This window comes from Sycon ciliatum, chromosome 9 (assembly GCF_964019385.1).
Source record: "Sycon ciliatum chromosome 9, ocSycCili1.1, whole genome shotgun sequence".
NCBI lineage: Eukaryota > Metazoa > Porifera > Calcarea > Leucosolenida > Sycettidae > Sycon > Sycon ciliatum.
In genome coordinates, this window is record NC_088651.1 from 26027138 (window position 1) to 26047394 (window position 20257).

The window sequence follows — 20257 nt, forward strand, 5'->3', positions numbered from 1 at the left end:
TTTTCTTCTTATAATTGTTTTATTCACTGTGGTGGGTTCACTCCCACATCTCCCGTACTGGTTGATCTTCGAAAACGAAAACGCTCGCCAGCTATAGGTGCGAGCGTTGGTTCCGTACCAACCGCGGAACATCCCATTGTGAGCTTTTCGGCCAGGTGATCATCAACTTCATTATGCTGTAGGGTAGGACCCCCCCCCACGACTACAACAAAGTTGATGCTCGACCGAAAACTCATGTCCGCATACAGGACGCAGGCGTACACTGCAAATGCCAGCCATATCGTGAAGCCACAGCGTCATGGAAGCCTCTTCTTGACAAACGGAAACCATGCCTCCTGATGGGTAGTACAGCCGGCCAGGACAAGGCACCCCTGTCTGATAATTCGAGAATACTAGCTAAACCTTTCAAGGTTTTCGGTGAGTGTGGCGCAGCGCTGGAGTGGATTACAGGCTACCTATCCGGCAGAACGCAAGTTGTCTTTGTAGGCGGACTTCTCTCAGATGCTTCACCTGTTCTATCCGGATTGCCCCAGGGATCCATCCTAGGGCCTTTTCTTTTCCTAGTGCATATTAAGAGAGCATGTCTGAAGAAACCAGAACATATGTGCAAGTCGGTCTTTCAGATTTCGCTCAAATTGTGTAGGTAGGTTTGCTTTGGGGTGTAGATCGACATTCCAAAGCCCTCGCAAAATCTTTTGAAGGGAACCATGAAATTGGCATACCCCTAAATATTGGCCCAATATTGGCTCGATTTATGGGTCAATAAACGAGCCACGGCACAGCGTACAAGAACAAGCTACGAACAAAACTCCATCAAGCTAACAATACCTCACCTTAGAAGAGTTCTTTGGGCAGCACCACTTAGCCACGCCAGCATCCCAGATGACGAGGGCAATCATTCCTTGACGCCACATATTATCGTCTTGAAAATAGCCAAATTACAAGCGCTGATAAAACAGCGAGCTTCGTCCTCAATTAGCAAACACTATACACCGGCAGATAGTAGAACACCTCTTCTAGCACTGAGGACATGTCCCCCATCATCCTTTTTGGGTTTTCTTGAAATAAACAATTTTGAATTTTTCCACTCGACCATTCTGAAATACGTCCAAACTCACACCTGCGCAGGAAAGCTCGCCCCTTCGCGACGTCTAGTCAGCAATTTCTACTCCAACACCACTCCCAACGCTGCAGAACAATGTGTATTGTTGACTCTGACAAGGAAAAGCAGCGGTGATCACTTGTCACTCCAAACGACAAGCTTCTCCTTGCGCCACCAACATTTTTCGGTGCAACAATTGATGCAAAAGTGACTGAATTTTTGGGTGTAGTTTTTGGATTTTACTGCAAGAGGAATAATGAAATCACGTGCCTTGTGACACAAGAATGCCAGGTCTCGTAGATCACGGTTCAGCAGTGGTTCCGAGTCACCTTGATCAAGCGCACCTGCATTACACAGATCACCCGGTGATCTAGATCGGATAGAGTGCATCTTGATGTCCAGCTGAAGAGCACGCATGTCGTGTTGTAGTCCTTCCAGCCGGGACTTTCCCTCAACATGCTGCACAGAGACTAGGGCGAGTAGGCCCAAATCACGTTGTTCATGACGTAAGAAATCTGCCATGTGGTCGCGCCACATACCCCATGGCCATGCAACCAGTGCAGTGTAGGCCGCGCGCTGGTCAACTCCAAGCAACCTTGATGGCATGGACCACGGTCATTCCTTGCTCTTGCAGATCTACGTGAATCATCAGCATGTAAACTAGCCGTAGTTCCTGTTGAAACATGTTCGGGATGAGCGAGGTTAGTGTGAAAAAATGCATCCCTGTTCTCACTGCAAGAGGATTATATCAAAGAATTCTTGCCAATGCAATACTGCTAGCGCTATAACGATAGCTTCTGCAGGTTCTGAGCAGAGCATGCAAGAAATATAATGCGTCTTACCTCCTCCCTCATGGTCCGTTTCGAATAGCGCCTCAGGAACGATCGTGATCGTGTGCATTGTGTCGTGCACCAGAAAGCATTATTCTACGTCACGAGACACGTGATTTCATCATTCCTCTTGCAGTAAAATCCAAAAACTACACGCAAAATTTCATTCACTTTTGCATCAACTGTTGCACCGAAAAATGTTGGTGGCGCAAGGAGAAGCTTGTCGTTTGGAGTGACAAGTGATCACCGCTGCTTTTCCTTGTGGGAGTCAACAATACACTGTGTTCTGCAGCGTTGAGAGTGGTGTTGGAGTAGAAATTGCTGACTAGACGTCGCGGAGGGACGAGCTTTCCTGCGCAGGTATGAGTTTGGACGTATTTCAGAATGGTCGAGTGGAAAAATTCAAAATTGTTTATTTCAAGAAAACCCAAAAAGGATGATGGGGGACATATTCTCAGTGCTAGAAGAGGTGTTCTACTATCTGCCGGTGTATAGTGTTTGCTAATTGAGGACGTAGCTCGCTGTTTTATCAGCGCTTGTAATTTGGCTATTTTCAAGACGATAATTTGTGGCGTCAAGGAATGATTGCCCTCGTCTTCTGGGATGCTGGCGTGGCTAAGTGGTGCTGCCCCAAGAACTCGTCTAAGGTGAGGTAATGTTGGCTTGATGGAGTTTTGTTCGTAGCTTGTTCTTGTACGCTGTGCCGTGGCTCGTTTGTAGACCCATAAATCGTGCCAATATTGGGCCAATATTTAGGGATATGCCAATTTCATGGTTCCCTTCGAAGGATTTTGCGCGGGCTTTGGAATGTCGATCTACACCCCAAAGCAAACCTACCTGCAAACTTTGAGCGAAATCTGAGAGATCGACTTGCACATATGTTCTGGTTTTCTCAGACATGCTCTCTTAATGATCTTCCCAGTCATGTTGAAGGTGTGTCCTTATTTGCTGAAGATACTGCACTGCTCCGGTTCAATGATAGTCTAGACAGGCTGCGAGACAGACTCCAGCGCGGTATCAACAAAGTCCATCAGTGGATGACTACCTCGAGATTAAGACCAAATATCGCCAATATTAAGATATTATTTCTTCCGAACGTAGCGCCAACCCCTGCATACTCACTTCCCGGATTCCTCACAGATCTCACAGAGGTAAAGCAACACAAGCATCTTGGTTTGGTCATTGACTCAGACTTATCGTCTAGTAGACATGTCGAATATATCTCTAGCAAAGTCAGTAAAGCCGACGGCTACCTCGTGTCTTAATGCTACCACCTACCGCATGAATGCATTCGCTTTTTTATCATTGCTATATTCTCCCCATTTTTCTCTATTGCTCCACCTCCTGCCTATGCCTACGAAGTAAATCGTTAATGAGTACCCTGGAAGTACACAATAACAAGATATTGAAAGTTCTTTTCCGCAAAACCATCATACTTTCCTTCTGCCGAGCTGTATGATATGTTTAACACCTTCCCCATCTCTAGTCAAGCAGATCGAAAACTGTGTATTGTTGTTCATTCTATTTGTCTTGACAATTTCCCGCCACACATGCGTAAATATACTGTAATTTCTTCCCACTCATCCTACACGCAATGAAAGCAATCCCTGTACGTTCGCTAAAGCCCGAACATCAGCTGATACCAGATCTCCGTTTTTCGCTGCCTATTCTCTCTGGCTGGCCCTGCTTTTATCAGTAAACTCGTGTTGCACGTTAAATGATTTCAAGACCAACAGGAAGCTCAAGTTCTAATAACTGCTAATTCTACATCCAGATTGTGTTATCTTTGCCTCGCCCTGTGAAGGTTATTGCCTCCAGTAATTTGTAATTTTTGTTGCATTTTTGCGTACTGCCATGGCTGGCTATCGCTCCTTCCCTCCATATTGGCCTATATTGCCTTGTCACGGGAAGATGAAATAAAAAAATAAAAAACCCTTTAAATCCGGTTTTTGGATTAGACAATCAAGCACCACTCAACATTATATTACAAGGTTGGTTAGCCTTCGCATAAGCTGATCCATGACGACGTGACGAAACAATGAATGTATATACACGATCTCGGACAGAACAAAGGTTGAGGATATTTAGAAGATGCTAGGTGGGTGGAGGAACACAAAGTCGCAAACTGTACGAAAGTAAACCTGCAAGAAATGTTTTGGGGTTGATCTTATGTTTATTTTAGTCACAGGTTGTGTTAGTAGCATGAAATGTTATGTTTTCACATGTTGTTTACATTCCTATTCTTTTGCAGGATACTTTTATTTTCGCGGAATATGTTGAATATAGGCCCTGGCGGATAATGCCTCCATATTTTCGAGCAGAATATGGTTTATTTTAGAAAAGGAGTAGAATGAGCAGAATTCAGCAGAAAAGTTCAGAAGGAGCAGATACTCTGCAGAACCAGCTAGGTCTGTACAAAAAGCTTTTATCAAATTGCTGCATAGGTATTTACATTGATAGCACCGTTTTTTTAGGGGTCCTGAAATCAATTTCTGCAGACTTTGGTTCCTTTCTATCTCCTCTGTGACAATGTGAATTTAGTTGAACCCACCTCGTCTCCACCATACAACTGCCTTGTGCAATGGCTGATATTGGCAGGTGCTAGTCCTACAGAGGCGCAGACTTACGCGGCTTCGGCGGGAGTCGTCAAACTTAAGCTGGACGAGATGAAAATATCTACACTCGGGGATATCGTACTGGAGTTGCTACTCGCTTTCAATTCCAGGCTGGTGAATAATCTGAAAATCTGTGTCGGTATGTCAAAGTAAATTCCAACTGTTGTTTTCTACTACTATGTTACTGCAATATACTATTTTGTTAATTTTCCAGCCATTGAATTCATGTAAAGTTATCCAAACCCGATAGTTGAGCATGGATCTAATTCAAAGATTTGGTTTTGTTTGCTTGTACAAAGCGCATTGGCTGTGTGCTGCGTAGACGTTCATTGGCAATGTCCTCTTTTCTTTTGTTCCTCAGCTCGCAATGCAAGTTGCCCTACGGACTTAGCATCTGTGACACCTCCTTGTGGTGAAGGTGGCACTTGTCGGCATCATTCTAGGCATGCCAAACCCACATGTGTATGTCCACTCGGTCTAAGAGGCCAACAGTGTCAGTCTGGTTAGTAAAAAATCTTTTAAAGCGTGGCTTCGGGGGATTTAAAGGTTTTTAATAATTCTTAACGCAATGCATTTGGATGCACCCCGCGCATGCGCAGGCAAACATTTTCATTATGGCTATAAATAGAACTAACTCGGCCGTCATCACCATGCATCAACGAAGTCAAGTTTCGGTCACGATGCATAATGACATGACACCCTGTAAGAAGACCCTAGGGTCTGTTCGGAATCCCAAAGTAAATTAATAAAATACAATACAACAACAAAAACTAGCCAATAGATTCAGGAAACATTTGACTTAGTTGATGGAAGGTGATGACGGCATAATTACGGTAGTTCTATTTATTGATATATTAAAATACATCTGGACATTAGTAATCAGGGAAAGATAAAGTAGAGATGTCAAGTTCACCATGATCAACAATAAGGACTCCGAAATCCATGACCCAATTTTCGGACATTCTCCTCAAATGAAATAAAACACTCATAACCAATTTTAAAACAAAGGGATAAGTTACATTACAAGGGAGGTAACATTAGTAATTCCTGATGGGTTCCGGGAAACCCAATAACTTTACATCAAGCACCTTCAAATATTTCCACAATTAACCCTTATGCAGCGGCTTGATTTGAAATTATGTTAATCCGCAGGGGCTTTCTTGTTCATACCTTTACATGTTCAACGTTTAATGTAGTTCTACTGATCGATTATGCCTGTATTCTTCACTTACCATACTCGGGCGATTAGAGCCCTTTCTTAAATAGTGCCCCAGTCTCTAAGAGCCAATGAAAAATAAGAGCCCTCTGTTGACGGTGCATCCCCCCCCCCCCCCAATCAAGCGCATGTGCTCGTTTGGTGTTCTTTTGGTAATGTTCTTGTCTGTATCATTGCACTGGTCGTTTCAGGATCCAAACCTCAGTCCTTGGCGCCCTTTCTGTTGAGTCGTGACACATGTAGTTTAGCCCTCATTCCATGTATTGTATTGTATTGTATTTATTTAAAAGGATTCTCCAAAAGCAAATGGATGCTTATCACGGAAGTCTCCCACATAAATATCGCAAGAAAAATGGGGAAATGGGGGAGAGGAGAGTGGAAGATGAAGCATGGGAAGAAGGGAAACAAGTAGGCTAAAGATCGAGGTATAAAAGCAGGAAAGAAATCGACGAGGCAAGAAATCATCTCTGCAGATAATAGCGGGACATTTAGATGAAAAAAACCCAGCAAGGATTAATTTCAAGAAAAAAAAATTTCTCAAACGGAAAAGTTCGGAATTCCAGTCAGGGAATATCTATGCTGAGAGTAATGAGCCTTTAGAGCAATGCGAAAATTGACAGAGGACTGAACGCAGCGGATGTGTTCTGGAAGTTTGTTCCATTCCACAGATAAACTGAGGAGAGGGGATTTAAGGAAATGGGCGCCAGAACGAGGTAAAACTATAGAGGAAGGGTGACGACAACTAAGGGATACATTGAATTTGAAACGAATTAGCAAAGATGGAAACTGGTAAAAGACATGATGAAAATACAGCAAGGACAGAATCTGACGACGCCACTTCAGGGATGACCAGTCACAAGTACGATTAAGAATCTGCTTCGGGGTTTCCCACTCAGGAGGGTGCCGGGTCTTACAAAGCAGATATGAACAATGTTGACTTTTTTCCTACGTTCCCAGTATATTGGGGTCCTTTTGGACCCCAGGAAAGTTTTGGTGGTACTGTATTCTTGCAAACTCTCCATTTTATGTACTTTTTGCCGTGTAACCTTCCCATAGACCAATGCTTTGACCAAACTGCATTCGTTGACAGCTCTTAAGTTCATCGGGATTATTTTGCAAGTTTGCAAGAGTACCACCCAAAACGTTCCTGGGGTCCAAAAAGACCCCAATATACTGGGAACGTAGGAAAAAAGTCAACATGGAATGAGGGATTCTGGCTGTAGAAGAACATTTTTTTGCAGGGCCACATACTTCAGTGGATGTCATCCATGTATTCGGTGACAGTGGAGATAAATACCAAAACTATCACAATTGTTGCACTTCCCTGTTTTCTATGTTCCTGGGATCCATTTGGACCCAGCCCGCATTTTCCGCTACAGAAGTGAAAACCATCATGAACCTCTAACCCAGACTATTATTTAATTGATCTCGGTTATTGTATTGTTGGAGAATACATGAAGTTTCAGTGAGATGTGATGCATCAAAATAAAATTATTTCAAAAATCATACCCCTGGGGTCCGTGTGGACCCTTCAACCCGGAATGAGGGTTAAAGTAAAGTTTAGTCTGTGTTGGTCTTTGCCTTTATTTTTTTTTTTTGCTGGATGACGTAAATGTACCAGCATTGAAAAAGTAGTGCCCTCTCTTGAATATTGTTTTCCCATCTGTGATGGACATTGCAAAAACAGTGCCACAGAGGCACTGATCGCGCGCGTTCGGTATGCCTGAGTTGAGGGCGTGGTCAGACCGAGGCAAATTTTCGGGGCCTGGCGAAAAAAGAAGAGCGTCCGGGATTAGGATCGCGATCACATTACACATGTGGGGAGAATGAAAATTCAAACTTCATTTCGAGCGTCAAGTGGTGATCTCCACGAACGAAGTCAAATTCCTTCACCTCAGGGATCGACAACACCTTCAGTGCAAACCTTCCAACCATCCTTGTGAGTTTTGCTGTTGTCCGTGGCCAATTAGCTCCTGGATATCGGGATGAAAAAATCAGTGAATATCAGCGTCAATGGCGTATCAGCGTCAAACTCCTGTTTGGAGCGGAAAACCGTGGTCCGTCCTTGCGTTTAATTGGAACGACAACTCTCGATTTTGCCGCTCTGGCAGCAAATTACTATGGAGATTCGGATTATAATCACAGTATTAATTCGATTTTGCCGGAGTCTGGCCAGGCCCTAAGTAGCACAGAAAGCCATTCTCAAAACTGCTGGAATGGCTCCTTAATGGCACAAAGTATGTCCATGGGTCACACACATCGTAACGAGAGAGCTTGAAAGCTCAGGGCGATGGTTTTTGGCCTAGGTCACATCCATGTTATTAGAACTGATGGAAATGTTTTTTTCATTTGATTGGCTACATCATTGTATTGCAAAAACGTTTCAATCAGTTTGAACATGAGTTAGGCAAAAGTAATCGACCTTATGCCATTCGTACCGATCCAAGAAATCCCGTAGAATCCCGTAGCCCGGTATCGTTTTCATTGTGTGCTATGCATGCGCATTTGACCTTTTTAGCGTCATACTGTATAGCAGGAAATTTTCGGACGGAATTTATTTTCGTACGATTTCGTACACGGCCTCTTTTGTACTAAAATTAATTCCGTACTAAAATTTGTTCCTGTGAAGTTATGTACACTATACATGCGTATCGCATGCGAAATTGCGAACACGTGCATTTAGCATGCAGCACTGTACGAAAATAAAATCCGTTCGAAAGGTCGAAATTCGGCTTTGTCCGAAAATATTTCCGTCCGAAAATTTCCTGCTATACAGTAATTCAATGACCAGCAATAGCTTCTCCAGCTTCTTCACTTTGGTTAGAACTTATGACTAGCTAGATCTTTGTCAGAAAATGGTTTTCGTATGAAATGCCTTCAGGCCCCATTCCTTAGTGGAAATAGCAGAAAACACAATAGGGTCCTGCACATTTAACATCTTACCGGATCTACGGAGTTCTACGGGATTTCGTGGATCTGTACAAATGGCATAAAGTCCATTGAAAAATGTATTGGGTTATATAACATGCATGATGAGCTAGGGAAAAAGCATAGCGTAGGGCCCTGGAGCGAAATAAATACACTTTCTCTTTGCATTCAAAGGGTAATACGACACCGTCTACCACCTTGATGACCTAGGCAAAAAAAGCATAGCGGTGTTATAAAAAATATTCTCCTTTTTTGTCATGACATAACCTAGGATTCAAACCCGCACTATCGCCCTGCACGCATTCCCCCGATACACTTCGCATACATACTCATTCTTCCAAGTTGCTTCACGTTGTGATGTTGTATTTGAAAGCTCTATTTAAGGCTGCGTTTACACGGAGACGAAACGAAACGAAACGGAACGAAAACGGGCTGGCCTCGAATCGTTTTCAAACCGTTTAAACGAGAACGGCAAATCGTTTTGAACCGTTCACACGAAAACGGAAAACGGGCGAGCAGGCTGGAGTTAGTACGTGCTGGCTTGGCGCAAGGGCGGGAAGTAACACGTTAGTTGGAGTTGGTACGCGCTGGTGGTCGCAAAGGTCAGGTATTTCCCGCGAAATATAGTCCCGCGCGGAATGGTTTCCATGACCGCGCTCCGTTTCCAATCGTTTTCACTGTTTTCACCGTTTACACGAGAACGAAAACGTTTTGAAAACGTTTTGAAAACGTTTCAAAACACTTTGAAGTGCGTTTTCATTTCGTTCCGTTTAGGTATCGTTTTCGGGCGTTGTCGTGTAAACGATAGTAGTAATCGCAACGATTTCGTTCCGTTTAGGTCCTATTTCGTTGTCGTGTAAACGCAAATCGTTTTCAATCGTTGTCGTGTAAACGCAGCCTGAATATTGTGGCCAGCTGTCTTTGATGGTACGGTACGGGACAGGTACGGGGTAGTGCCAGGCATAAAACTAACGTATTTTGTATAGCTACGGGTATAGTCAAGAGTACATAACCCCAAGAGTGTGCAACTCCAGCTAAGGTGTCTGCGTTACTCTGCGACGGCAGAACTTCACATCACGTGATGAATCCGTACACATTATTTGCACTCTGTGCATGATAGATACAGGGTTGTACGCAGCCCAGCTTTGGGTGCAACTCTCTTGTGGTCACTTTGCACTGTTTGCCAGCATAACATTTTGAACCATGTCACGTGATGTGAAGTTGTTGTTGTTGTTGTTGTTGTTTTTTATTTGAATTCGCAATACCAAACGGGCAATAAGCCCAACTACATGGAAGCGAATAAAACAATGCTAAGAATGAGGCATTGGGGTGGATGTTATTTCAAGTGGAAAATACTGATCCCTCGTAGGTACTACAAATAGGTACAATGAAAATCTGAAAAGGCCATGGTACTGTCGTTTACCATGCTGGAAGCAGCTACATGTACATGGAGAAGGAAAAACAACAAGAAAGACGTTTTATCTCATGTATTGGACAGAGCTAACAGGAAAAGACCGTTCGTTATATGCCTCTACATACTGTCCGTGTGTGTGTGTGGGGGGGGGGGTGCATGTCACTGTTTCTCTTCTTTTAAAAACGTTTATGGCCTGAGAGTGTACGGGTACACGGCTGCTGCGAAATCGGCCACGGCTTTGCAGGAACGTACACTGGCTGGCAGAGTGTTCCACAGCGCAGGTCCACGGAAGAACAGTCGGCGAGTGCCTGTATTCGTCCTGGCCAACGGGAGAATGAGCCCGGCGTTGGCTTGATGTCGAGTTGGGGCCGTGGTTGCGGGCGTCAGCTGCTTTGAAAGCGCTGTACAACATTGGCCGTTCAGGCCGCGCCAGATGAGATCGAGGAGTCGGTGGTGTTGTGTCTCCACGATTTTGCGGAGGGATATGCTCTCCCTTTGGTGGCTTACCGAAGATGTGGGTGGTAGGCTGAACACAGCGCGGATGGCACGGTTCTGAAGACGTCGGAGTTTCCCTAGAGCGAAAGCTGAGAGGGATGTTCTATAGGCCACACTTCCATATAATAGGTCGGCCAACACAACAGATTTTAGGTATTGGACCCTGGCCTTCTGGGAAAGGGATCGCCGGGCTCGCCACAATGCTCCGACTTTCCTGTTCACCTTCGCTGTAACATCGTGGATATGGTGGTCCCAGGTCAGTTACTCGGTGACGGTTAAACCCAAGTACTTGGCCGCAGTACAAGCAGGTAAGCGGGTCTGATGGCAATTTACAGCGATACTGGTTTGCGCATCCCTTCCCACAGATGGACAGAACTTGACTTTTGCGTTCATTCAATATCAGGCCGCGGTTTTCGAGCCAGTCGGCCAGCGCAGTGACGGATGACGAGAGTCCCAGTGAAATAGTTGCCGTGTTGGAACCACTTTGGTACAGTGCAATATCGTCAGCAAATTGTATGCTAGGGGTCGGGTGAGCTACTGCAGCTAGCGCTCGGGTGTATATATTGAACATGGGCCCCAATACAGATCCCGGGGTACTCCACTTGTGCATACTGTGATGTTGCTCAGTTCGCTACCGATGCGGACTTGTGTCCGGTTTTTAAGGTAGCTAACGAGCCATTTCATCACCGTACCACCAACTCCAATTTCAAAGCAGTCCTGGATCATAATTGCATGCCGCACTTTGTCGAAGGCCTTCGACATGTCAAGGAAGCACACTCCAGAGGAGTCCTTCTTGTCGCGAGCCATTTGCAGCCGCCATCAACCAGTAAGGCTAGTGCATCACCCGTCGAGTGCTGCCGGCGAAATGCAAACTGAGTTTCCGGGATAGCGTCGGTGTGGTCGAGGTGCCGTACAAGCTGCCGCTGGACCAGCTTTTCCAGCAACTCTGACAAAATCGGAAGTAGCGACCCTGGCCTATAGTTTGTCGGCTGAGACGGATCCCCAGACTTAAACAGCGGGCTTACAGCCGCCAACTTGAAACCGGCAGGCACTGCACCAGATTTCAGTGACAGGTTGAAGAGTGTGGTGACAGATGGTGTGAGGACCTCAGCACAGGACTTCAGGAGGAATCCTGGGACACCGTCGCTGCCCGTTGCTTTCGCATGGTTGACGACTTAGTAGACGGTAGATTACGGAACAAGAGGCTGGCTGGAACGTGTGCAGGCTATCCGATGGAAGTGGGCCGACGGGAGAGGCTAGGCATGATGGGCGCTTTGGATCCGTCACAATGTCATGAAACACGTTGGCTACCTCTTCGATGTTGCAGGTTGGTTCGGTTTTGTGCTTCCCGCGTCCGGTGACGGTATTGATGACTTTCCAAATCTAGCGGGGGTTTCTGGAATGTTCTTGGCATTGTCGTGCGAAGTACTCATTCCTACAACGGCGATACATGTTCGTTGCCTGAGTTCGACCCTTCCGGTACTGCTGGTGGAGTTGAACATTTCCTTTGTCGGCCAGCCAAAGGCGATGATACCTTTTCTTCTTCTTGTCCAACTGATAAATGTCGCGGTTTGACCAAGGCACAGGTTCTGCAGATTTCATTGCCCCTTGTACAAGCGGGGCATGTGTGTCCAACACAGTCATAAACCGATCGTGCCAGAGCTCCCAGTTAGTGTCGACATCGGCATCAGAGGGGATGTCTTGCGCAAAGCAATATTTAAGGTCCTCGCGAAATAGCGGAATATCGATTTTGTGCAGCTTACGTGTTGGTGGAGCACGCACACACTTCTTCGTCTGTACAGCAAAGGTCATCGTAGCACGGACGGTAAAGTGGTCACTTATGGTGGACGGAACAACCGTGCACGTTGACACTGAGTTCTCTGTAGAAAGGACTAAATCTATGGTGCTACCTTGGGGACAGAGAGGTGTAATCCTTGTCCGGGAGAGCACGTGGTTTGTGAGGCTGTAAGCATATGCGACATCTTCAAGGTGATGACGTTGCGCCATTCTCTGGCCTCGGAACATGTCCACATTGAAGTCTCCTACAACGGTCATTGATGTTGTCACCAGAGACGCTCTATGGAAGGCAGAGTCCAGGAGAGTCAGGTACGCGACAGGCTCCTGCGGGGGACGATATACACATCCGAACAGGTGCTTCTGGGACTTCGATCGCAGCAGTATCCAGACGGCTTCGACGCCGTCTAGGCGGAGATTTGGCTGTGGCGTGATGGGAAGTGATGATTTGTAGTAGATACATACACCGCCTCCAGTCCTGTTTTCGCGGTCACATCTGGTAAGTTTATAACCTGGTATTTGTACTTCTCCGTCAGAGATCGCGCTGTTTAGCCATGTTTCGGCTATACACAGGATGTCGTACTTGGGGATCAGTGTGGTTAGAGCATAGACCTTGAAGCGGAGACTGCATACGTTCATGAACCCTTAGGACAAGTGGGATGTGTCGTGGTTGGTACATGATCGCAGATTTCGGTTGCTCATTGGTATGAAAGATGATGCTAGGAGATTTAGTGATGTAGAGAAAAGGAAGAACTAGTGTGTGTGAAATTTCCTATCATTTTCAATGTAATATACCGGTACATGACTATTATTTTTGTTGAATGAGGATACATTATGTAGCAATGGTGTACGTACGTCCGAGGTTGGGGCTTGTTAGCGACTGCAGGTGTCGTTAACCGCCTGGCTGTGCCTGCGGGCGTTAGCGGCTCCCTGCCTGGCTCCCTGAATAATGTTGTCGGCTAGAACCTCGTAGTGTGATCCTGTCCGGTGCATAACACTACTCAAGGCATCATCCAGGAGCTCACAATTTGCAGCTTGGTTACCTGGTCTCTGGTCGGCCGTTTGTTGACTCTTCTTTTTCGGCCTACGGGCTGGTGTGGAGCCATCACTGTCGTCATCTTCTTGTGCCGTATCATCTGTAGGAGTGTGCTCAGCCCTGGACTTGCCACAATTCTGCCGTCGTAGCACAGCATAGAGGTTGTGCAGGCAGTTGCACACTCTTGGGGTTATGTACTCTTGGTATAATACATTTTCAGGATGATTTGCCTCGACATTGTGTTCTGGAAGCACATCCAATTTGGTTTGTATTTGTATTGCAGATGTCGACGAGTGCTCGGATGCATCACTCAACAATTGTGCAGATCCTGCCATTGCCGTATGTTTGAACACACACGGATCGTTTGCTTGTGAATGTGCTAATGGTTACTATGGTGATGGTCGTATATGCAAAGGTAAACAACAATACTTCGCCCAATTACAATGCACACCAAAAATTACAATTACAGTTTATAGGTATCATTCGAAATGTATCTCTTAATTTGCTGGCCAAAAATCCTATATAGGATTTGAAAATGTGTGTCTTTTATGCCGTTGTTTTGGTCATCACGACCAGTAATAACGGCATAATGGTTTTCATGGAAGTTGTCAATATGTTTGAGGCATGAATGTTTACATTTTAGATTCAAAGGGCGATAATATTTCTGATGAATACCCATTTTTAGCAATAATTGGAAATTTGAGCATAATTGTTCAGCTGCTGTCATGGAAAGGACTGAAGCAGTGAATGTGCAGAAGAACATTGCAGGTGTGGCACGGGGTGGTTTCATGATGACATATCGCACATGCCGTCATGAAACTACCAGTTTTAAGGATAAAACGAGGTCCAATAAATTCTCAAATCCTATGTATAAGATTCGAAAAATAGGGCACAGGCCTTAGTAAAATTGAGCAAGGAGATGAGCCTGAGATGTTAGTGTTTGAAAAAAATTATCTTATTCAACTCTCAATATCTACTAAGACCTAGCAAGGAAGAATTGGTCACATACGTTTTGCTATTCTCATGCCACACCCATTTTGAGTCGAAAAATATGCCCAAAATCCAATATATAAGATTTAGCAAATTAAGATATACTTCTTGAAGTACATGTCTTCCTAATTATAATTAGTATAATCCTGGCAGATGTGGTAGTGACATCCAATGACCTGATGCTTTGGTACAATAGGCCCTCTTCGTTTTAGTCCTTGGCTCTCCATACGAGTCTGGCCATCCGACCTGGTAGTATATCATAGCATTAAGAACAACAATTTCCAGGTTATCTACAGCAGAAAGATGCACTGAAGCAGAATGGTATGTATAAGTCCACTGCAAAGTTGACCCCATTACGGATAATAACCTACGAGACATTCAGAAAACATTCAGAAAGCTGTTCCTCTATACTCAATTAACGTTTTGTTGTATATTGTGTCTACAGATGTCAACGAGTGTACCTACACACCATCACCCTGTCATGAACATGCTAACTGTAATAACACTCTTGGATCGTTTACATGTACGTGCAAGAATGGTTACCATGGAAATGGTCTCCACTGCCAAGGTACGGTGCCAGGTTGTATTGTTCAGTTGACTATTGTGAATCCATTAACAGGAAAACGGGTCCGCAGTGGAGACTAGCTTGAATCGTGTTCAATCGTATTCAGTATTCAAATGCAAATGCAGTATAATTATATTATCATTGGCCTCGCTCATTCCTCGTTTCTTTTGTTCATTTGGTTTCTTCGAAGACTAGCCAAGCTTGATTGGTGATGTCAACGCGAACAAGCGTTTAATAATGATATCATAGGTACGTTCTGGTGAATATATTCTGTAGCTGCTAAGGGTTGTACAGATGAGTTGCTTTCGGAATGTTCATATGCAGTAGTATTATGCATGTGTGAGAAGAAAATATGTTTCTGATCTTTAAATTTGAAAACTAACCTGCTTTCACAGATTGGTACACGGTATGCTAGAAACATATACTGCATCATTAACGCATAAATCTAATTAACCTACAATAATCCTCACAAACTAGCCTTCAATGGCAATACGCATTTGCTATTCTCCTTACTCCTGCAGCCGATATCTGCACGTCATCTCTGGATTCCAACCTTTGCCGTGAGGTGAAGTACCTAAAGCAGCAAAACAAGCAAGTGGACAAAAAAATTGATCAGCGTGATCGCCAGATGTCTAGGCTTCTGTACGAATTTCATTCGATGGCCACGGCATTCAGGGCCTACCATGATGAGATTACAAGTAATATTAACCCAGACCGCAGTACATTCCAAGAGGAGATTTCCAATACCATACAGGAAATGCGCAGCACACTGAATGCGGAGAATGATCGCTTGCGAGAGGATGTTCTCGTAACAAAATCCGAACTCCAGCAAACAAAATCCGAACTCCAGCAAACAAAATCCGAACACCAGCAAACAAAATCCGAACTCCAAGAGACCAAGGCAATGGTGAAAAACATCAAGGCTGCGTTGATTACAAGCAACGCCATGGTTATCGATACCAAAGCAATGGTCAAAGACAACAAGGCGGCATTGATTGATACCAAAGCAATGGTGAATGACAACAAGGCCTCATTGATTTTTACCAAAGCAATGGTTAATGACACCAAGTCAGATCTCCTCTCCACTTTCTCTACTATGGCCACCAAATCTCAACTGCACACTGCCAAGAAACACCTCAACATGGAGGTGGATGCGATGAGGAGCGATCTTACTAATGTGGAACACAAGCAGAGCACCACAGTAAGTAGGTCTTGCACTCTTATAGAAGAGCAAACGAAACAGTAAAATGAAAATGCTGGTTTGTGCGATAGCATACTGGATAATGACTTCGCACTCAGTTAATCAACAGGAAAAAACACAGTTCCAAATATGAGCAAAGTGTTAGTTGGGCTTGTTGCCCTCAGCCGACATGTGGTCTAGGTATCATAGACACGTCAAGCCGACCATGGAAAGAGGCCCTGAAAAGGTAATGCTCTACTCACTACGTTTCCAGGTTGAGCACTTGTCTTCCGTAGGACCGGAAACAGAGTTACGTCCTACTTTCAGACGCAAATGAATCTTAGGTCCCGAGCACAGGATCAGAGTTTATGTACACTGTCCATTTGTATTCGTGGATCAGGGTCATAACCACTACACTCTACAGCTGCCAAAACATAATTGAATTTTTTCAAAATGGTACGCATATTATACACAGAGCCATCCACGCCATTATTAATGGAGAAAAGCAGAGTATTTACGATTCCAAGCCTACCTCACATTATTCTCGCCAAGCTATGTAATTTGTCAGCGGAGAAGTTTTTTTAAGTGCAAAATCAACACAATTAATGCAAACGGAATGCACAAAAGAGAGTGGAAGCTGTGTCGAGACTCTGAGTTTCACGTATTACTACGATCATCAGGCAACTGATGATTCGAAAACGAGCAGCCTGAACATAAGGGGGCAAGGTGAGAAATTCTGAGTGGTAGTATAGCGCAAGAGTCAGGGGCAGGCGGGAAGTTGCCAAGTCTTTAGATTTGAGGCTATGCAGCAGCAGTTCCAGCGTGAATGATAGAAGAGAGCTGGGGAGACTGAATACGAATCTGTGCTTTTGTTTAAAAAAAACCGAGAGAGACCTGTAGATAGTGCACGACGTTCTTACTGTGCACCTCTACGTGTATACCTCTTACGAAGACAATTTTAATGCAAACAGGTGAAACTCACGATCTGCTGATGATGAGTATGCCGTTGAAATTTGCACGCTAAACGTTGATATTCAGTGATAAATATTTTTTACAATACAATGAGAGGACTCAACGGGTACGTAGTGTGTAATTAGATATAATAGATATCCTTAGCAAAAAAACTTAAACGTAAACGCAAACCTTTCCATACTTCGGATCGTTCAAGCTGACTTTTCCCTTAGCACAATGTAAATTTTAATTGAGACGAAGTAGATGTGACAACCATGCCGATATGTGTTTAAGTAAAAACAGGTGCGGGAAATTCAAAATTTTGAACCAGGGATTTAGTTTGCTGTCTTTCCGAAAAAAATACCTTGGCGAGGTCTTTCACTCTGGAATAGCAAAATCAGGGCGAAAATGAGTTTTCGCTGTTCCCAGGTCCCCAGGTTCCCAGGTTCCAAGGCTGTTCCCAGGCTGTTCCCAGGTCCTTGGAAACCGAAGACTGTAAGGGTTCTACAGCCTCAGCACGTCTGGGAAAGGCCGATGTATTTCTTCCTCAGAAGGGCCGTGGAACTGTCCCTTTGTTTCCCAGATGAGATAGAGGGTGAAAGGCACGAAGCAGAGGACGCAGACATTGTCAACTGAAAGGCAAAACTCGCAAATGGCACAAGAGGAAGCAATCTCGACTCTCATCTCGATCTGCACGTGCTTTTTATCTCCCGCCAGTTACAAAACAATGCGTTTTTTTGCATTTTTTGCAGAATTACCATAACGAACGTCGGCCCGTTATTTTGAGCTACCCGATAACGTCTTTTGTCACGGCTGGGAGTGAGTACCCGAAAAGTCAGCGTTATCGTCCTTTTGCTAAGGATGTTTAATTATAAGTATTCACGTTAAAATCTTTAAAGGGTGTGCACATTGTGGCCATTGTGCGGCATAGTCACGGGTCCGTGTATGAGCATTTACAATAGTATGCATTTCTAATGACTTTGTTTTGATACTAGTATGTGTTTATTTCTACTGTCGTATGTACAGTGCGGTATTGTTGCATGGAAAACATTCCGGAAAGAAACAGGAACCAGTAGAGTTAACCCAATGAATGTAATTTACAACAAGACCAGAGCAGACACTGTGCTACGTATCATGTACACGGCAACGTTTGGATCATATCATTCCTCAACATGGACAGATTTCACTATCTCTATTCTCATCAACAACACAGACTGTCAAGATCCTGGTCCTATTAAAAGTGGCGTGTCAAATCATGCTACAGCAAGTGCAAATGTTTTCACCATACTTCCAGGAGCAATCAGTGGTGTGTGTCATATCAATACTGCAGGTCCATTGCGCATCACAACTAAACTAGCACTCAACAGTGGCAGTTACATGTACGAAGGGAACTACCATAACAGTGCTCAACGCATCACGTCCAGTCTTCACGTTGAAGAAATGTGTCCCAATGGAATTGAGTAAAAACCATTTTCCTCATCCAATGCATGCATGCACATGTACATCTAAAAATAATTGCTATTCAAGTCGTCCTGCAAGTACTTCTTCTTACACAATATTTGGATACTGGTGTCTCACACAATATCAAAGTGTTGTTTTCAGATTTTCTTTTCCTGCTTTCATTTTTTTGATGATTGTTTTTTTCCAACGTTTGATACATCTGACACAACATATATACAGTAGTAACGTGACCATGTTTCGATTTACCGACAACTTAGTTTGTTCCTCATTCTTCCTTCCATTTGGCAAATGCTTGTTTTTATACATTGCGTAATTACTCAGCTTTATTAATAATAATAGGTTGTGCTTTCTATTGCTTTGAAGTTTTATAAGTTCGTTTTCGAAGCAGTCTCTTTGGTACAACGCTTATTGTCACATCATGTTTTAGAGTCTTTCACAAGACATGTATCACATATTCACCCTCTGTCCAAACGAACTACCGGACTTATGCATCTTAACCGGTCCTGCACCATATCCCCCCCCCCCCCCCCAACCACCACCACCACCCACCCATAACCCCCCACGCCCGACACGCACAAACACCATAAGCATTCTCAAGTACACTTCCACGGACGCATGCACTGTTCTGCTTGTCACGTGCATTGCAACAATCACAGCATTCTTCATCATTGTTCTGCATTCACTTTCTCAATTTCCTTCATCAACACAGCCTCTCGTTGATCCTATTAGAAGAGTTGCGTTGAGTTATCAGTCGGAAAGTGGGATTATACAAACCATACACCCAGTGGCAATCAAAAGCATGTGCAATATCAATACCGCAAGTCCACTTCGCATGACCACTTTACAAGCACGTCAGAGTGGCAGGAGGCAGTGGTCTTGAGAGACAGTCTGCAGAGCATCACATCCGGTCTTGACGTTGAAGAGTCGACTATGTTTAACCACATAAATGACTCAAACGCTATTATCATAGGACTCATGTATAAAAATACAGTACTCTCGTGATTAGTGCCCCTTGCGCACTAATCTTTTAAATATCCATTTTAAAGCTGAACCCACAAGTGCCATGACATGGGCAAGAACAGTACCAACAGAACATCAAATTGCACATGCGCTTGATGACAAGCCGGTGTGTGTGTGGGGGGGGGGCACTATTCAAGAGAGGGCGTTATTTATTTATTTAGATTTTTTAGTAAGGTAAATTCTTGTTATAGTACATTGTGAGCCCGGCTAGACAGAGAGTGCAGGCAACGGAATGCAAACATAAGGAGCTTTCGCTGAAACAATCGCTCAATTGTGGACAATGAGAGTCTCTCTCCTAGTGGCTGTGTCGTGATCAGGTTCTGCAGTCGTAGGATTGCTCGAACCCTGGACTCCGCCGATATTTCAAGCCGAGTGAGGCCAGCGGCAGACAACGAGGGGAAGAAGGCGTTTGCGGCGTAGCACAGCTTGTATCATGGGAACATACCATAACTGGCGGGGCGAGATGCTAAGTGCATCCTCTTGTCGCCATAGACGACTTACGGTCTTCCCTGTCTGGCTAGCAAGGTGTTGGATGTGGGATCGCCAGCTCAGGTCGTCGTCGAAAATGACACCAAAGTATTTTGCGGATGACGCTAGGGCAAGCTCATCTCCATTGCAGCAGACGCGATCGACTAGATCTAGTTGCCCAACAGGCTTCAA

General features: G+C 44.5%; 1 protein-coding gene across 1 annotated transcript in view; it reads left to right on the forward strand.

The window, feature by feature from the left end:
- Positions 1–19297, forward strand: part of LOC135824790 (uncharacterized) — a 34404-nt gene extending 15107 nt beyond the window's left edge. Inside the window, exons 2-7 of the mRNA XM_065337492.1 lie at positions 4474–4686; positions 4909–5049; positions 13714–13845; positions 14866–14988; positions 15507–16186; positions 18143–19297. Of these exons, the coding sequence (XP_065193564.1) occupies positions 4474–4686; positions 4909–5049; positions 13714–13845; positions 14866–14988; positions 15507–16186; positions 18143–18580 (1727 nt within the window). The 3' untranslated portion in view covers positions 18581–19297. The remainder of the gene's footprint in view (positions 1–4473; positions 4687–4908; positions 5050–13713; positions 13846–14865; positions 14989–15506; positions 16187–18142) is intronic.
- Positions 19298–20257: the final 960 nt, after the last annotated feature.